This window comes from Saccostrea echinata, unplaced genomic scaffold (assembly GCF_033153115.1).
Source record: "Saccostrea echinata isolate AGI-Se365-2 ecotype Australia unplaced genomic scaffold, CSIRO_AGI_Sech_v1 ptg000032l, whole genome shotgun sequence".
In the NCBI taxonomy this organism is placed as follows: Eukaryota; Metazoa; Mollusca; class Bivalvia; order Ostreida; family Ostreidae; genus Saccostrea; species Saccostrea echinata.
The window spans coordinates 597,351-617,500 of NW_026889781.1; the positions used below are offsets into that span (position 1 = coordinate 597,351).

The 20,150-nt window shown below is 31.5% G+C and overlaps 1 protein-coding gene across 1 annotated transcript in view; it reads right to left on the reverse strand.

The window, feature by feature from the left end:
- Positions 1 to 19,739: 19,739 nt before the first annotated feature.
- The window catches only part of LOC133197937 (uncharacterized), a 9,876-nt gene continuing 9,465 nt past the window's right edge, over positions 19,740 to 20,150 (reverse strand). The window contains exon 3 of the mRNA XM_061334111.1: positions 19,740 to 19,865. Within this exon, the coding sequence (XP_061190095.1) occupies positions 19,774 to 19,865 (92 nt within the window). The 3' untranslated portion in view covers positions 19,740 to 19,773. The remainder of the gene's footprint in view (positions 19,866 to 20,150) is intronic.

Here is a 20,150-nt window from a genome sequence, read left to right on the forward strand (position 1 = left end):
CAATTTTAGCTCTACTGGTCAGAGACCAGAAGAGCTTTTGCAATAGTAAGGTGTCCGTCGTCCGTCCGTCTAGCTGTCTAGTTGTCCGTCTGTCTGTTCACAATTTTTCAAAATGCTACTTCCTGCAGTTTTTGTCTGATTTCAATACAACTTTGCACACAAGTAGATTATATTAAGACTTATTAAATCTTTTACATGATTTTATGAAAGGAAGTGAATAAGAAACAATTTTATTGTTGAAAAACTGACATGGATATAATGAAACGGAAAAGAAGGCTGAAGAAAAGATTACAGTAAGAGGAAAGCATTTGATTTCCATTTAATTTGGACACGACTTATTAGGGGAATCAAATCAAAATAAAGGTTTCTGCATTCTGATTTCCACTGGTTATATAAATATTAATATCAATCATACGGTAGCATTGCTAAATTCATTTTAGATTTAATCAACAGTAAACAAGCAAGATGAATGGATTACTTAGAATACACATTCATACAAACACTTGCTCCTCAAAATCAAACATTCCACATGTTTTCACACTGCTATGGGAGAAGGACTGTACATGTATGTATGACTTAGTTTCGTGATTAAGATTATATATAAAATAAAATCCAAGTATATCGCACTTTCTAAAGTCTATTTATAACCTTGCAATGGCGGGGATATTTTAACTCGCTTTTAAGTGTAACAAAAAAGAGATAATTTACAGCCAGATCAATGTCATTTGCTACCCTGCTGATTGAATATTGGTATTCATTCTAACTTCTTTTTCGTAATTTTTATATTGCTATAAAGATAATTGATAGAATGATTGTATGTTGTTTATGTTCCATATGAGAAGTTTTCATTCATATTGAGAAATCACCATATACCGGTGAAGAGCTTCAGAATTAGTTTTCTCGGTACCCAGGGCCACTGAACAGTTAGGGTTCCTTATCGTGCAAGGTGCATGCCGTTACACGGGACCTCGGTCTCATCCGAAAGTTTCGTGCCTTCCATCTCAAATACCTGATGCTTAGGGAAGGAACAGTCACTACCTATGTGAACGTCTTAGATTTGATGCAACAAGGCAAAGGAGAATCGAACCCGGGCCTCCAGATCACGAAGGGAAGGACCCACCACTAGGCTATCATGACCGGTTCAGAAATACAATTTAAAAAAACGATAAAATTCATATTCGATAGTTTAACTTCATTGTTCTTTTTTTAATCTAAATATTGAGTTGGGTGCAATCAGGATCGGAATCATTCTTTCCTCGACTCAAAACTTAACTGCTTAATCAGTTAGTCTCAGCGGTATACACAAAAAATTGAAAGTTTTAGAGATTACGTTACCTCTAACATGTAGGAATAAATTAAACCATATGAAAATGATTTATGTTTCAATGACAGCAACAAGGCTTAGATATTTACCTTTCGAGCGTTAATTTCATACTGAGGCAAATTCGTTTTGCCGACTCAAGCTTTGAAAATTGACGCTATTGCATTGGTATTTTCTCTTTCACTTTGTTATTGAATTGTATTTTTACCAATAATTTAAATATTATAGGTAGAATGATTATCAATTAATTGTACATTCTTTTCAGTATTGAATCATAATTAAGAATCATTGACAGTCGAGATAGGAATGTTTAATGATATCGCCTTTTATAAACAGCTGTTTTCTATTGTTTGGATGTGAGTGGTGAATATTTTGTAAGAAAGGGGCCTTTTAGAAATGTGCACTTTTGCGAATAATGTAAATAATAAAAGGGAATGGAATGTGGTGAAAAGCATCAAAAGAAAATAAAAGAATCAGTTAATTGTTTTAATTTGATCGGCTCACTTGTCAACAGGGAATGCTTACTCCATCTAGACACTTCATCCCATCTTTGGTATGTGGGAGGTCCGTGTTTTTGCTTTGTTCACGATATGTCGTTCTTTTTTTTTTGGATATAAGTGACTGATCACTATTCGTTATTCTTAACGTTTAAAGTCGCCCGCGTGGGACAGTGATTAGAGCGTCTGTTCTAGAGTCGCGCAGTAAAGAGTTTATCATTACGTCGCAGGTACGAATCTACTCCGTGTCGCAGTTGGTGATGGCAGGAAAAAAAGTCCCTCAATATAATACTCAATGGCCCTGAGTGCCGTGTATAGGTAAAGTCCTTGAAACGTTCTTCTTTCCCATTTTTCCGTTCGCTCCCCGTTCGTTCACAGTTCGTTCGGTGTGCGTTCACTATTCGTTCAGCGTGGGTTCACCGTTCACTCTTCATTCACAGATTTGCGTTCAGCGTTCACCGTGCGCTCGCATGCACCGTTCACAAAGCTTTCACCGTTCACTCACCGTTCGTTCACTTTACCTTCACCTTGCGTTCAACGTTCACTCATCGTTCAGTCGTCATTGTCATTCGAAACTCCAAAGCGAAAGGACTTATCTTTTTAAAGGGAAAAAGAGCTTGAAAGTAAGGGTTTACTGGTTTAAAGTATCATTATTTTCTGGGAGAAATAATATCCAATCTTTATTATTATTTTTTAACCTGTTGATTGTTTATTAAATTAATTTTGAAAATAAATGTTGTTGGAAGTATTTTCTTTTACAACCATGCTACAAAATTTAAATACAAGCAACATGCATACAGGGATACGGCGCTGCAACATTTTAATATTATGTCAAAGACCACAAATCATTGATAGATAGATGATAATCCAACTCGCTTTATTAACCAACTGCTGAATAATTACCGAAATATCATTTTAACACATTTTTTTCTCGTTTTATTACTATAGAAATAGATGTACACGTTACAACTATTTCTGAGAATTAAAGAAAGTATTACGGAATAAATATCTACGGAGCGATGTACATTGTTGTTGTGGTTAAAAAAAATATTTATTTAAATTCTAATACACTAAAATACATTAAAAATAAGTAAATAAAAACAGTTTTTGGTGGAGCTGGAAGGGTACAAGATTTTCTTCTTAACAGATATAGTCAAAGTCTACTCTATTGTAAGAGAGGAAAAAACCCTTCATCACTGTAACTGTATATATGTTTACCATACGATACAGTTAAGAGACAACCCCCCTCCTGAATCTGCCACTTTGTCAGTATTTTCGAATTCAGTATATTTTAGTTCACATTAAAAAGGAAGTCAATGCATTTTGTGACATTAGAATTTCAGTTTATAAATGATCATGCATCTAAGATATTCCTTAAGCAATGGTGGTTCAAAATACTCGTGCCGACAGTGGTATTTGAATTAGCAAGGATCATTTCATGCGGCTTAATTTTTCAAAGCGTTTATGTCCAATGCATTTTATTTATTTATTTCTTGAGCAATGTTTTGAATCAGATTTAGAAATGATCAAAAAAGTGTTTTAAACTCGTTGGGAACACTAGATCTTTTGCTTTGGGCGTGACAAGACTTTTACAGCAGCACAGTGTCAAATGATTTTGATTGATAGGACAAGCACGTGGACTTCGAGCGAACTCCTGAAACAGGAAAAAAACCGAGTATGACTGCTAAACAAATTGATTTGTTGATAAAGAATTGTGTTTTTCACTGTCTGATATATTAAAAAAACTCTTAGGAAATTTTGCTTGATACAGGTACATGCATTTGAGGGGGGGGGGGGGGGCTAAGACGGAATCTCTCTCTCTCTCTCTCTCATTTGTCTGATTTAAGTATGGCAGCATATTACTAAAATATCAATTACTGAAATTCAAATCTATAACAAATAATATGAATGCCTCTTGGAATGCCTCTTGGAGTCCACATGTCACAACGGGGAAGGGGGTGTCTAAAGCAGAAGTTTGCTAAAAAATTATTAAAAATAAAAATATCACGTAAAAATATAATTGCAAGAAGTATTGAATACCTGTGTATTTATGTAACACAGCCACACACCTTTGCAAAATATTTTAATTGTGAACTTTTTCTTTTATTATTTTACACGGAATCGCCTCTGTATGGAAACGCACGTATCCTTGTAATTTACTCTACTTTGACTACAGAGTTTTATATTAGTAACGTTTAACAGGGATAAATATTTTGTGACTAAACAGCTGAATTCAAACATGATATATGTATGCGGAAAATATTGTGAGAAACAAAATTAATAGGCGTACTTAATGTGCATTTTCTTACAAAAATGTGGAAACGTTTATTTATTTATTCATTTATTTATCTATTTTTTTTTTTGTTTGTTTGTTCTGGAATTGTACAGAATAATTTTTAATATGGTACGCTAATGTCGGCACTCCAAAATTAATTGATGTTTTTGCACCTAACAATAGAATAAACTAGAATGCATACAATGCAGGTAAAAGATCGGAGACATTCCGAATAAATCGTTCATCTTGCGTTCACCGTTCGTTCACAGATCACTGTGCGCTCGCGTTTGCGCTCCGTTCGAGTTCTGCGTTCGCTCACCGTTCACCAACCGTTCTCCAAATTGCGTTCAGCGTTCACACATCGTTCACTCACCGTTCGCTCTGCGTTCGCTCACCGCTCAAGTGGGAATGTAGAACGCTTCAGGGACTGTATAAATCTGAACCCCTCCGACGGCAAATGGTGGCGTCTCCATATGAGTGAAAAATTCTCGAGAGGGACGATACACAACGAACAAACAAACAAAAAACTTTACCTTTATTTAACCTTTAGAGATTTCATGTGTCTGGTACATGTATAAAAAAAAATAGAACCATGATCATTTAAGTGATCAGCTTCCGAAGATAAAGGCGCTTGCTAAGTAGAATTTTGATATGATAAACCAAAGGCTGATTATGAAAATATCAAGATTTTAACCCCTAGATTTTAGCTAGAAAAAAAATCTTATTAATAAAAAAAAAAAAAAAATTGCAGCAATTTCGGCCAATATGCCTATTGAAATGCTGAAGATGTGCAGAAAACCATTTACATATGAAGAAAATCATATAGTGAATAAAATTCTAACAGTTTTCAACAACTTTCATGCAATGAAAAGGAGTGATTCATAGAGTTTGATATCGAGCGTCAAATTAAGTCATTCCAGGCCTTTCATTCATATTAATAATGAAATTTGTTTTGCTGGTATGCTCTTTTATCAGTCTTAAATTTTCTTTAGAAGCTTCAAATTTGAAGGCCACAAACTTGCTTTGGAATTTTTTTCCCATTATCTATTTAACATGCTTGTTTGGTAAATGGACTATGTAAATTTTTCAGCATATCACATAGAGTGAATCAGGTTTAGACCTTTTTGTAGAACAAAATCCTTTTTTTAGAAAATAATTTATTTATATCACGTGATATTATCCTTATGAAGACCCTTTTACATTGTAAACATAGGCATCTGTCTTAATTCTGTGGTAAAATTATACATATGCTTTAATGATATGAATTGCCTTAAATCATAATAATAAAATAATATTTCTCAATCAAATTGCCATCCACTTTACATGTGTAACCAGTCTATTGATTGAAAAATAAAAGTTATACAAACTTTACATTTTTTTTTTCAAATTTGACGATTGTCAATTTCTGCTGTTGTTTCTTTGCGGCATTGAGATCGTCCATACACAGTTACTCTGCTTTCCGTCTTTGAATAGTATACACACAAGAAAAGAAGATTGGTGTCTCAAGAATCAGCATAGTTTTTGAAGCCTGTCATTAGATTAATTAAAGCAAGTTAACGTCTACGGCAGAAAACTGTTAGAACTCGCCAGAGAGGTATATCTTTTATTTCACGTCTTTTTTGTAGGATGTAATCAACTAGAGGAACGAAATCTGGTATTTTTCGTGTTATTTTATTGATTCGCAAGAACATTTTTTGCGTGAACACGTGAGACGGAGTGCTCTCGAAAATTTCCTGCTCGCGTATATTTTTAACATTAAATGCTGTACAAAAATAAGCAAAAAATTGTTATCGCTAATAAATAACATTTTTTTTTCTTGTAAAAATAAGGTGTCGGCAAAATTTGGTGATCTACAGTTGATCTGCATGTATTTCCATTTTGTTAAAAAGCAAATATCAACAATTCTAAATTTAAAAAAAAATCCCACTAATCTTTTGAAGTATTAACCAAGTTTTATACCTACGTTGATATTGCTAAAAATGCAATAAGTTACTTTTTTACTTTATTGTTTTATGTAATAAGCAAATGGGCCTAAAGAAATAAATATGTTTTAATTAATGACGAAGCTCATTAACATGTCTTTCCTACGGTTGTACTTGTAAAATAATGCATTTTAAAAAGATTATTATATGAAAAAAGTAAAAGTAAAAATAAACTTTCCCAATGACCCTTATCAATCAACACCCAAATGACAATAACAGTAAGACTAAATTTTCTAATAGACATGGCACTATGGATCTTGCATATATCTTGATCATTGTCTCTTATGTGTATATTGACACATGTAACATGGAATTGACTTATTTATATACAGCGATTCTAACGACGGTTGTATTATGGAAAATGTCAGAGATACCTAACTTAGGAAGCTAGTCATGTAGAATCAATTTGATGTTATTTATTAATTGAGCTTGCAGGATTTAAATGTAAAATTATACCCCATAATTTTCAATGTATTAAATATGCAGTGATATACCTAATTAACAGCGTTATCTTTCTAGTTTCAAAATGTCAAAGGTTCGTCTCTCGGTAAATCTGCAAAAAGAGCATAATTGCTAAATACTCTTATGGCAACATAAGTTGCACATTCATTTATCTTTACAATGTCAATGAGAAACGAAAGCATTTGAGTGTGTATAAAAAAGAACATATAGTATTTATTCATCAAGATTCATTTGTATTGCTTTTTAAAAATAGTTTTCCAGAATCCTCTGCATAAGCTGACGTGAATACGGGAGTCCATAACCTAGTTGTGAAGCTGGGGCACTTACAAATGCTCCTGCAAATGCATTAAAACAATTTTTGCTAACAAAAAATCAGTTTCTTTAAGTACTTGTTTATAAATTGTTGTTTTTTTTTTATCAATAAATAAACAATTAATTTATAATTTAAAAGAAAAGTATCATGTTGCATTTTCTTCCGTTAGTGGAGAGTCTCGTTTCGCTGCTGAATTCTTAAAAAATATTGTAAAATAGAGTCATTTTCTTCTAAATTTAAAAGAATATTCCTTGAAGTAAATAAACCGAACTTGGGCATTTAATTATACATACTTTGTTTTAACATAAAAACATTGTTACACCTTTGTTTTTATTCTGAATTTAACTACGGGATGTTCCGTCTACCTGATTAATACATAGGACTCACTGCGGGTCTGACCAGTCAACAGGCGATGCTTACTCCTTCCTAGGCACCTGATCCCACCTATGGAATTTCCAGGGGTTCCGTGTTTAATACCCTCTTCAGATATTTGTATTGTTTAAAATAAAGATTTTTTTATAGATCGATCACTGTTATAGTTATCTTCACCTTTCTCATTATCTCTTTCATTTGATACGCTGAAGATTAAAAATAAAGCTAATCATATTATGAACAGTTTAAATTAATTTTGGGTTAAGTAACATTTTATTATACTTTATTTTAAAATAATACAAAAGTAAGGAATTGTTTTCTATCCTTAAGGTAGTCCGATCCTAAGGTTCTGAAAATCAGCTTTTAAGTAATTGAAAATGCTTACAAAAATGTCTCTGATTTCATATAGTAACGTGAATTTACGCATGTAATTTCTTCAAAGTTCATCATTATATTTAATCATCTTTTATGGGGAAAATTATCAAATCTCAAATATATCTTCAGGAAATGCGAATAAAAACATCAGCTAAGCATTTTCTAATTGAAAATTGATCAACAAATATAATTTAGGATAGAAAAATATAGGTATCAAGGCATTTGGAGAAAATTGCATCTTTTTTATGTCTATACAGTATTTAAGTTCTTTTTACTTCAATTTTCAAATAATGCATAGGGTAGAGATCTTGTGCTGTCATTGCTCGACGTCACATATCATATCTAATTTCGCATCATACTAATAAGCAATGATATTTAATGCTAGACTAAAGGAAATTCGATTTCTCTAAAAATAATTCATTTTTTTTTCTTTTATGGGGTACAAATGTCAACCTTTTACAAGACCGTTTCTAAGACTAAGAACATTGATTCATATTAAAATGCATAAAATGAAAATTGTTGCACGAAAAGATCTCAATTTCAAGCTTCGTTTTGAGACTTTTTGAATAAAATAATAAATTTTAGAGTTATCCTTCCTGGCTGAGGATCGGATATCCTGAAATTAATGAATGGATTTATGAGAATAGTTGGTCTTCATTCTGTTATATGTAATAAAGGAACTTTTAAGCAAAAATACGTTTTTTCTTTATCAATTTTCATCGGAACAACCAATTAGGCTGAAGGTGACATCCAACCAGATTTATACACAATTGAAAGCAGGGTAAAATAAACGTGATACAGGATCGACTGGTTAGACAACATGCCTTAGTTAAGTATCCTCCATGTAGGTTCCATGTCAACTAACTAGTGACTGTATATACAACGTACATTTATACACATACAGTGACAGATATCGGTCATCAATTATTTATACCAAAAAAAAAAAAATAATGCCGGCAGATAACACGTTAAAGATGAAGGTTATCAGCAAAAATTACACATAATGATATAAAAAGACTAACGACGAATTGTTTAAAAAATAGTTTAAAAACGTAGATTTTACGGAAAGATTGTTAATTATTAGCACACACAAACCTTAAATATTTGCAGTATATTTATAAGAAATATTATCTGTATTATTTTTTTTAATCTTTCTCTTTTCTCCGATCAATTCGGTTTTATAATAAAATTTTGTTATAGCTGTTAAATTTATATGTAATCAAGCTTTTTGGAGCAAGGAATATGATATTTAGAATTTTCTTAATAAAGTTGTTTCAAATCAAACATTACACCGAAATCCTCGACTATATAACTTTGAATTGATATTAAAGTGTTTTTTAAATACATATAATAAACATAATCTGTAATTAAATGAATATTAGCAGTTTAATATCATTTTTCCTTTCTATTGTTTGATATGCAGTACATTCAAACATGGAAATAATTATAAATGTGAAATACTGCCCGTTACAAGTCCGTAAACAGAGTAAGAATAAATAAATTGTGTACATATTAACGTAGGTCGCGGGTTTGCAGGCCATTTAAAAGTGTCCGAAAACATACCATGAAAATTAGTTATATGAATCCTCTACCTTCGTTTTATATTCTCTGAAAATTTTATAAAATTCGTCTGCATCGTTTTTGTGTAATTAAATCCCAAACATGCCATTGTTGTCGTTACATTTTCGACGTTATTCTATTGAATTATATAAGGAAAACGTCGTTTTCGGCTCATTTTGAGGCAAGATTTTGTTTCAAAAAATATCAATAACTTTTAAATGGTGCAGACGAAATTATTTTCCCTTTGGTATTTTAACAAAGAATTGATTTGAAATAAGTCAATGTGAAAAAATTAATATGTCTTCGGGTTAGTTTTCTCTTAATTTAAATGTGGATAATTGTTTTTATATCGCAAAATGTATCATTTTTAAGAACGACGTCATAAAATATCGCGACGTCAAGTTTGACGTCGTGAATATCTATCCGGTATTCAGTGCAGAAAAATAAGCTAAAATAATTTTTATAAAAAAGAAATTCACGTTTATCTGCTTTCAAGTGACCCGTGAATCGTATCATAATAATTCAATATCAATAAAATGATTATTAGACATGTTTCTCTTCAGATTAGGGTTTTTGTACGTCTTATATTAGTGAAAATTCTCGCAAGGGACGTAAAACAACAATCAATCCTTTAGTTTCTTCCTTCCAATTTACTTTCTTTATGTGTTGTTTTCTTATCGTTTCTTTTCTGTTTGTTTTGCTTTTTTTCGTAGATTAGACGTATCCTTACATTTGGCTAGGTATTTTTCTTTTCCAGCGTGCTGGCGGAAAACGGTATCCTTTAACTCAAGTAATTCAAGTATATAAAATGTTTTTATTTAGACCATTCAGCTAAGTGCTCAAATCTACGAATTTCTACCAAATATCGTCCCGGCCATATACAATATATTTTCAGTATATATCTAAACAGAATATTTATTTTTACATACCCATTTTCAGAGGGGTAAATGGGACGAGGTTTTAAAAATTAATTTTATCTGACGTAATCAACAGCAAGTTTTTTTTAGAACATTAATTCTACTTGTTGGACATGGAAAGCAAAGTAGCGAATAAAATCTTTAGGTAACAGCAGTGCAAGCTGTTGCTTAGGGGTCGATCATTTCATGGGGGGGGGGGGGCTTATAGATTTTGGAAATAATCTGCCCTCGAAAATGTTGCAAATAAATAATCTGTCCTCGACTGGGCAAGAAAATAAATAATCTGTCCAAGACTAGTTCTAGCACACACCCCCATGGGAGTTTTCAACTTTGATGTTTTTCTTTCTTTTTTTTTTTTTTTTTGCTTGTCAGACTTTTTTCAGTGAAGAAGAAATAAATAATCTGTCCTTGTTTTTTTTTTTTGGAAATAAATAATCTGTCCTTCACCGACAATCTGACTCGCCTAAAATTTGCCACCACCAACCCCCAACCCACCCACCCCCCTCTCCCTCAAAATTAAATATTTGTCTCCTAACCGGAGGTCAGTGTCGCTAAAAAATTGCCTTAATGTTTCATCGTACCTTAGCAGTATTTAATTTAAACTTGTACATCTATATATTTAAAAAAAATATCTTGTTTAAAAATAAAGCTTAATTTTTTTATGTAACAGGTATATTTGCGATTTTTTTTTTAAATAATGGCTTCTTTCTTAATAAAACAAATTGATAATTCATATACGATCAAAGGAAAAAAGGTCAGTTGAACCTTGTGTCCATATCGTTTCGCGATACCTAGTGAAAACAAATCAATCGCAATTTCTCGGGCCTTTCCGACAAGGAGAAAAACAACAACTTGTTTTTCCACGCTTGGAGGAAAGGCCCGAGAAGATGTGATTGATAACAAATAATTAAACTTTGTTTAATATTTCAAGTCGATCATTCGAATCGTAATAAGCCTTTTTCACCAAATTACCAATTCCAACAAGAGTTTTATCTAAGTATTATATCGACTATACAAATCGTAAAAAGCCTTCATTATTTGTGATAACTTGTTGCTTAAATAATATAACACTAAAATACCAATTCTAAGAGAAGTTATAGCTTAATAATGATATACTGAAGAATTTAATAAAACAAGAATCATCGTAGATTTCTTTTTCATTGTGACGTCATGATCAAATGTGCACAAGAAAGTCGCCCAAATCATATAAATTGCGTACCCAGTTTTAACAACGTCAGCAAACCCGCGACCTACGTTAAGCTGGCACAATTGATAAACAAGAAAACATTGATGTAACCATCAATTGTCGCCCGGGAAATAAATAAAGTAAACAATGGAAATGAGTCTTGGTCATCAAACCGCTTCGATATGTGTGACAAAGGCATGCATCTAAATGATGGAGACGATAGTCGAGAATATTTTGAAAACTCATAGTCGGATGAAAATCGAACAAAAACGATACCCTTTTAAATTTTATCAATTCTTCAAGTAAATGTTGGCTGCATAAAATATAAATTGAAACCAGACACATGCATCACCTATTTTCAAAAATGTCTTTCACTTTAAGAATGTAAAACACGAACTGTGTAAAGTACGTTTTTACGTTTTTATGCGATAAGTAAAATTCGATGTTTTAAAAAAAGGGACCTGTCGTTTTTTGAATAGTAAATGATAAGCAACTTTATATATTAAATATGAAAAACATATATATTTTTACAGATTCACTTTATGGAAGTAAATATATTGTGTATCTCGTAATTTATAAAGGGAAAGAACATTCTGATTGACAATCTTTTTAATGTTTAGAAAACCTTTAATTCTGAATAATCTGAATAAATCTATTATGAATAACTCCCACCTCAATCCCCATATACCAACACTTAAACTTATATGTATAGAGCAGCCCGGTCCTCCGGGCTGCAATAAGAATTAATTGGTTATATTCTGTGTGAATCTTTGACAAAGTATGTCATCAAACGGAATCCCGTTAGGGGATTGAATGTGTCATTGCATGTATAAATTGCAACGAAGATTGGAAAATGGGTATATGGGTAACTTGGAATTATCGAAAAATATTTATATTACAAGTAAACTTTAGACTTGCTCCTAGTACTTTCTATACACATTTAATATGATTAATTGACTTATGTAATGCTTTTGTTTATTACTTGTTGTGATTTATGTGCAACATAAAGAAAATATTATATGTGCCTCTCCTATGATCAGCAAAGCCACGTGACATCAAAAAATGCTTTACTATAATACCTTATTAAACTCTCTTTGCAACATGGCCTTGCATGTACAATGTATACATAGTTTAAGATCTAAAAGGTAAAGATAGCGAACAGTGATCGGAATGAAATAAAAATCGAACTCGATATAAAATAGTATCAGCATTCAGACATCGTTAACATAGATGCCAGTTTTTATAAGTAATAACTGGGAAAAAGAAAAAGATGCGTAAAATGTAATAACTTTACTTAATTTTCATTTGATTTGTACTCAAATGAGCTAGATGATTGAGAAAAAGCTTTCTTTTACATCCGCAATACATATGTAATAACAAGGTCCCATAGGATTGAACATGTAATGGAGATAAAGTAGCTAAACATTGTCGGCAACAATTTTGTCTTCGTAAAACGTAACGTATGAGAGGTCAAATGGTCCAGGCAGTGTATATTTAGATGTGAAATACTTCTTACATTCGTCATTCCCTAACAATCTCACCAAGTTTTTAAATCCAAATTTAAAGTTGTTATCAATGCGGTGGTTACAATTCTGAATAACGGGAGTGTAAGTCGTGGAATGATTCTCGGAGGACCTCTTAATCCCGATTAAGCAGTCTGTTCCAGAAAACCTGGTTTGTACGGGAATCCAGTTCAGATAAAATTTCATGGATTCTTACGTAGATTTTGAGTCTCTGCCAATTACTTTGCGAGTCTTGATTTGAAGCAAATTCATACTTTGTTGAACTTTCCTTTGAGTCTAAAAGGTAAAAAAAAAAATAAAGCTAATTTATTAATAAAAAATGTGCTGAAAACTACTTCTGTGAAATCTCTTATGTCCGTGAGGGTTTCATTTCTGTTGTTTTCGATTTTCGAATTTTCACGTTTGAAGAAAAACAATGGATTCGTGGGGATTTGATTTCGTGGCTTAAGAATTGTTGAGAAGTTATCTAGATGGCATTTTACATTTTGTTGTGGACAAAAAATCGTTGGAAATGTGTTTTCATAAATTTTTATGCAAAGGAAAGGAAAGCTTTCGGATGAATTTCTTTAATTTTCTATAAGTAGCAATTAACCTCTTTTTGTGAAGAAACTATGACAGCATTTTATTTTCTGAACTTTTAGAAAATATGGACAGATATTGGACATTTTTCTTTTATTATCAATTGTGCTTTCTTTCAACGAAAAAAATAAGTGAATCTAAAGCTATATACATTCAACGTCAGGGATAAAAATAGATAACTTTAAAAAAAAAGGCAGGTACGTTGTATGATGAAAATCAAATGTTTGGAATAAAGAATTAAATGTATAATGGCTTATAATTTCTGGATGTAGATAAAATCTGATTAGTTATAACCATGTTTTGGTCTTATCTATTCTTTGTTTTCATTTATGTATTGGCAATACAAGCTAAAAAGAATAATAAAAAAGGAAAATGTTGAAAATCTACACTATTTATCAGAAAAGCGACCAGGGTCGATAAATAAAATAATATATATATATATATTTTTTTAACAAAATGACCATATTGATATTAATTTCCAATCCCTTTGACCCCAAGGAAAAAAGAGTCTTCCAACCTCTTGTAATACTCTCATCCTCCGATTTTGAGATCTTGCCGGAAAAAAATAAAAATGTCGGTTTTGGTTTTTTTTTTCTAAGCAAAATCTCTCGACTATCGGAGTATATTCGCCAACAATTCCTCCAATGCGGGAATGTATATGATAAGTTGCATTAAATTAAGATTAAATAATGAAAAACACTCTTCTATATTTTTTTCCTGCAATATATTTTTTAAAAGAATTTTTTTTCTATTATGCATACAAACGTTTGGAACGTTATTTAAACATTGCAAAAAATAAAATTAAATCAGAAAGAAATCTGCACGATACCTTGATCAAATTTGATAATTGTTCCATTTTTCATTTTTTCTGTCGTGTCTCGAAGATCCCGGAATATTCCAGACACAGCTACTTTATTTTCTTCCGGCCACTTTGAAACCTTCAAATACAAGGGTATTATAATCGCCTTTCCGGGAACCCCCCTTAATTTTGAAACCTATCTTTTAATAAATATAAACGTATTCATCTCTCTTCCAAAGCGGACCATTTTCATGCATGTAACTTTTAGGACTCGTATTATTTTCATTTCATATCTTTTAATTTTCTTTTCTTCCATAAAAGAATAATGTGATCTTCAAAAAATCTCTCAAAGTTTACAGATAAAAGAGTACTATGAAGAAAAGTGAAGAAACTTTGATAAATGCATTGTTAAACAAAATTATCTCCATGAAATGTGTAGTGCATGCAGTTAAACGAAAAAAAGAGTCATTCCACACTGATGAAATGATTTATAAATATATGCTTTTTCCAACTTGCATCAAATTATTTTTTTAAAAGTATTGATAAGTCACATATGATCTTATTGAAACGTTCTTACTATTTGCCAATAATTGTTGATTGGTGAGATGGTCTTTCCTTACTTATGTAATAAATGGCACTGATAATTATGAATAAAAAAAAAATACTTACACAAAGACACCAGTCAGTCAACATCCAAATGACAAGAACAGCAAGACTCAATTTTTCGATAGTCATTTTTAAAATCGCTTGTAGGAATCTTTCAAACTATTCCTTTATGATCATATTGATGTTCATGCAATTGATTGTTATTTATATATACGTTTACATATGTACTGGGTGTTTCAGCAAACATGTCCTGACTTTGTATCACGATGCCATTGAAGGACGTTCGGGGAGAAAATGTCAAAGATACAGCTCTCGGACAACCGGCAATACAACATCAATCTGGCATTATGAATATAATGCACTGTAAAAGGTCAACACCTGTATATATGACCAAGACAGCTTTGATACGGCTAAACGAATCATTAAATTACATAATTGCAATACAATAATCATTACCTTTTCAACTCGGTTTCGATTTCTCTATATGAACTGTTAACATAATTATAGACATTTTGCCAAAAGTATATTTCTCCCCTACATATAAACCATTGTTTGTGATATTATTGGGTCATGTTTTCATGTGACGCTACTGTATTTGAAAGTTTAAGTACGTGTAGTTTATAAAACTTCCGATGTGAATTTTAAACTGATAAGCCATTTTATCTCTAACAGATGTTACAAAATCAATATAATCAATAAAAAAAATAATTTTATCCAGGGTACAAGAATACAAAGGTTTAATATTGGTTTCAAAAGCCTAGATATAGCAGAAACCAACAATAAAAAAATGCGTGAACTAGCGTCTTATAGCATAAGGGTGTATTTTATATCCCTTCAATTTCAACAAATCATTTTCCCGTTTTACTCTCAAATTATTTATTTAAATAACTTCAAATACAGTTTTATGTTATTAGAAAAGGTACAATAAAAATTCTAACCGAGAAAACGTTAGAAATTATTCTGCATAAACAAGTATGTGATTTCCCCCCCACTCGATGAGCCCGATTTCTCTGGCATCAAAAAAGCTGAATTCAGTGCTGTGTACATGTATTTCTATTGATTTAAAACAATAATTATAATTTTGGTGCATTTTGAATTACTCTTCACGCACCTTTAGAATACACTTGATATGTGTGTCAAGAATTGACTACAAAATTGATTAAAATTAATACCAACGAAGAATACATGTATTTCACTGCACAGAGGGACGATGAAAGTAGTCTACATTTATTTCTAGGAAGCCAAACCAAACAGGACTGTACATACTTTGTCCTTGTAAAATGATCACTTCCTCTACAAAACTTTCCGCTACAAAATACAGTTCGTCATTTCATTTTTTTTTCGTTCCAGAAATTAAACATTTAAGTTTTAATAACAGTAATGACTGTAATTGTCATGTATGCTAAAGCATAAAAATGACATGGGATTAATTTAACCAGAGATCCAGGCTATTATCTTGGAAGCTGACGATCTTGAAAAAAAAAAAGAATTAAAAAAGCATTTGTCAGAAGATATCATTGTATTATACTACATGTATCAATGCTTTGGTTTGAATGAATGAACTTAACATAAAGTTAAAAAGAAAATCTGATATTACGCTTCTGTTTTTATGTCGATTAAGGCTACACATCGGAATATGTTTCTCATTCGTTTTTTGCAGTAATAACTGTCTCCGGCACTTTGAGAAATATATTCAGATCATTTGTATTTTTGCCTTTGAATTACTGTATTCTATACAATCCAGTTTACCTGTGTAAATTTTAACCGTTTGTCTTGCAATCTCTTGCATCGCTCGAGACTTGATCTATAGACTCGTGACGTCTTCAAAATTTGTGTCATCAGGATTCTCGCCCGTCCTTGAAATATTTTCTTACTATCAGTACAAGTTCTTCCTTTTAAAACATTCTTTTCATATTATTTTTCTTTTTTTTTTTGGTATATGACACTATAGTATCAGGTATTAACATTTCATGCCTAATAAGCCAATAATTCACACTATATTTTATCAGTTTTCGTAACCGTAACAGCTCTCTCTTTCTCTCTCTCTCACTCTAACACGTAAGTAGCATCCATAAATTTGAAGGACGCAAATTAAGTAATATATTTTTTTTCTTTGAAACAATTAGCTTGTTTTAATTCTATTTCAAATTGTAGCACCAGTGACATTGCATGTCTTGCATCTCAATCTTGCCCGACATTGTGTAAAGTTGCTTCATTTACCTTATCTGGATAAAAGAATAACAGTTGGATTGAGCATTGAAAATAGAAAACAATTTCAAGGCCGTAACTAGCCTCAAATTTTTAGTGATGCAAGGTGTCTGAGAAGCACCCTAGTCCTAAGCGGGCCATCATGACGGTAGTTCCTGATGGGGGTTCTTAGGGGGAGGGGGAGTTCCCCAAACTGGGTATTTGCAAATTAAAGACTTCAATTATGAAGATTTTTTTTTACGTTTTAAATTGTCGCCCTCGTGGCGCACTGGTTAGAGCGTTTGATCTAGAGTAGCGGAGTAAGGAGTTTGAATTCCCACGGCGGGATTTAGAGACCGATCCTTCGGATGAGATCGAAGAAACTAAGGTCCGTGAAAAAAGATCCCTCACGGTTCAATGACCCTGAGTGCAGAATATAGCTCTAATCTTCACTGCCCTCCAATGGCAAGTTGTAGAGTCTCAATATGAGTGAAAGATTCTTGGAAGGGACGTTAAACAAACAGAACAAACGTTTTGAATTATTTTTTACATACGTCAAGTTCCTAACGATAATGAGGCACCTGGTGAGATGATCGATGAACAGAATTGAAACAAAGATGAAAGTATCAATTTATTACTAAGACACACATAATCAACTTAAATTCAAGTAAAAGTTTTTTTTTTCACTTTTCAGAAAACTCAAAAATTTTAGTGAGGCATTTGCCTCACTTGCCTCAATGGTAGTTACGGCCTTGAATTTTGTTTTGTTTTATATCACTCTGAGGTTATTTTTTATTATTCTCACATTCCACAGAAAAGCAAGAGTACTTTTTTTTAATTTTTAATTTCTTACTTTAGAAAAAATAATTTAAATAACGCATTGAACAATTAGATCAAAGACAAAAGAAATTTTAAAAAATGCAAACTGATCCTTAATGATTTTTTATCCAACACATTACAATTATTTTTTTATTATTACTAAGAAAGTTTTCCGCCCTTGAAGGTAGTTCGATATTGGTGTGTACTATATAAATCTGGAGTCACAGACGCGTCAGAGGGTGTGCGAATGAATACTTCATCTCTCTGGTTCAATTCCAATAAGGCAACGCGCCCATTGATGATATTACATTATGAAGGTCATTTCTACCAGCAAATGATCCACACATGGTATTAGAGATTTGACTACATGTATTAATTCTGTATAAACAGATCCAACCCTCACGCCCCCAACGTATATTTTCCAAGTAAATACATAAACGCAATGATTGGGAGCAGTGAAAACACCTGCGTGATGATTGTAGTTATTTCCGATGTTTGTCGGTGCAACATCGAAAATAATTGTTTGATGCTGGCCAAGATGGTTTTCCGATTTGGACAGGTAAGAAAAGAAAGCAACTCTGTCTTTGGATGTAGGTGGAGTTTTTGAAAGATAGATTGATTGATTGAATGAGTGTTGTTTAACGTCCCTCTCGAGAATTTTTCACTCATATGGAGAAGCAACTACTTGCCGATGAAGGGCTACAGAATTTGGTTTCAGGGTTCATAGCATTAAATTGTATTTTTTTTTATCTTAAAGGACTAGCAGGTAATTGATCCTTTGTGCTAGAAATTTTTCAAAGTTTTTCTTTAATTGGTATTATGTAGGCCCGGCCAGTACCAAATGATACCAAAATTATTTAGTTTTAAGAATTAATTTGAATCAATTTATTTAAAAAATATACTTTTAATTGATTAATTTTTTTTTGACTTTTATTTTGTATTTGAATCATATAAATTAAAAATATATGTAATAACATCTAGATATCTATGTATGTCATAAAATGGCCTTTTCTGCTTCGTGATAATTTGTCGTTTACTGATTTTTATTCGCAAATTATAAGTCTAATTAGCATATATATATATATATATATATATATATATATATATATATATATATATATATATATATATATATATATATATATATATATATATATATATAAAGAAATAAAAACTAATTAAAAAAATCAGTAAACGACACCAGTATATTTTCGAGGGCATTTCCATTCATGCATTCTGGTTCCTTCCCCCAGTCGCCTTTTTATCTTCCTGTTCTTTGTCATTACAATGTATGCTTTCTCGCTCTGGATGATGCTCTCTATCAATACAGTATAGTTAAAGCATGAAACGTAAAACGTCCATTTTGGGAAAAAGGGTTCTTTTTTGTGAATTATAAAAGATCAAATGCGTTCAGGGTAGTCTTTAATGTGAAATATAAATAATATATTACATTTCAGATTCAAAAAACAAACAAACAAAAAAAAACAAACAAACAAACAAAACAAAAAAAAAAAAACAAAAAAAAAAAAAAAAAACAAAAAAAAAAAAAAAAAACAAAAAAAAAAAAAAACCACTTCACAAAGTGTCATTTTGATTCCTTCAAAAACATAATAGCATGATATATAATTTTTCAAATGTGATACCTCAGGATTACACTAAACTTTGTCTCGAGAGTTTTTTAAGCTTTGTTCAAAGTTAAAATTCAATGTTCTTTAAATTTGACAAAAAGAAAGAGGAAATATGTTTGTATTTCGTATATCTATACCAATCTGTTTTATTTATTTTCCGTTAAAAGAACACAAATGTTTGCATATATTAGTAAAAATACAATTTTCTAAAATAAAATCTGTATGGGAAAGCAAAATTTGTTAAATAGCCTTATTTGATTAGAAATTTCTTTCTTGGGTTTTGCATAAAAGATTTCAACAAAGGTAAAGTATATGACAATTGCGAAATCGTTGTAGTTCATTCAATTCAGTTTTTTGGTTCTTGAAGATTGATTAATCTGACCAATCGTATCGTCTCCTGCGATCATCGTCTTCATCATCCATATTTTCATAACCAAATATTCTCTCATGGAAAGGTGAAATTTCTGATAGAAATATAAAATATGCCGTGCATTACATTGAATATTATTGAATATTGTTAGACAGCTTGTAAATATATTAACTCTTTTGCATTTGACTTAAATGTTATTTTAGAGATCCAAGGCAAACGTTAATACATGTAACATAATAAGTAACCGTTACAAATAAATAAGTAAGCCCCTATTAGGTACATATAAGGCATGCTATCTATACGATCGATGTGTATCACAATACGAGAACCTTGCATGACTGTAACAAGAGTGAATTTCAATTTCATTTAAAATTATACG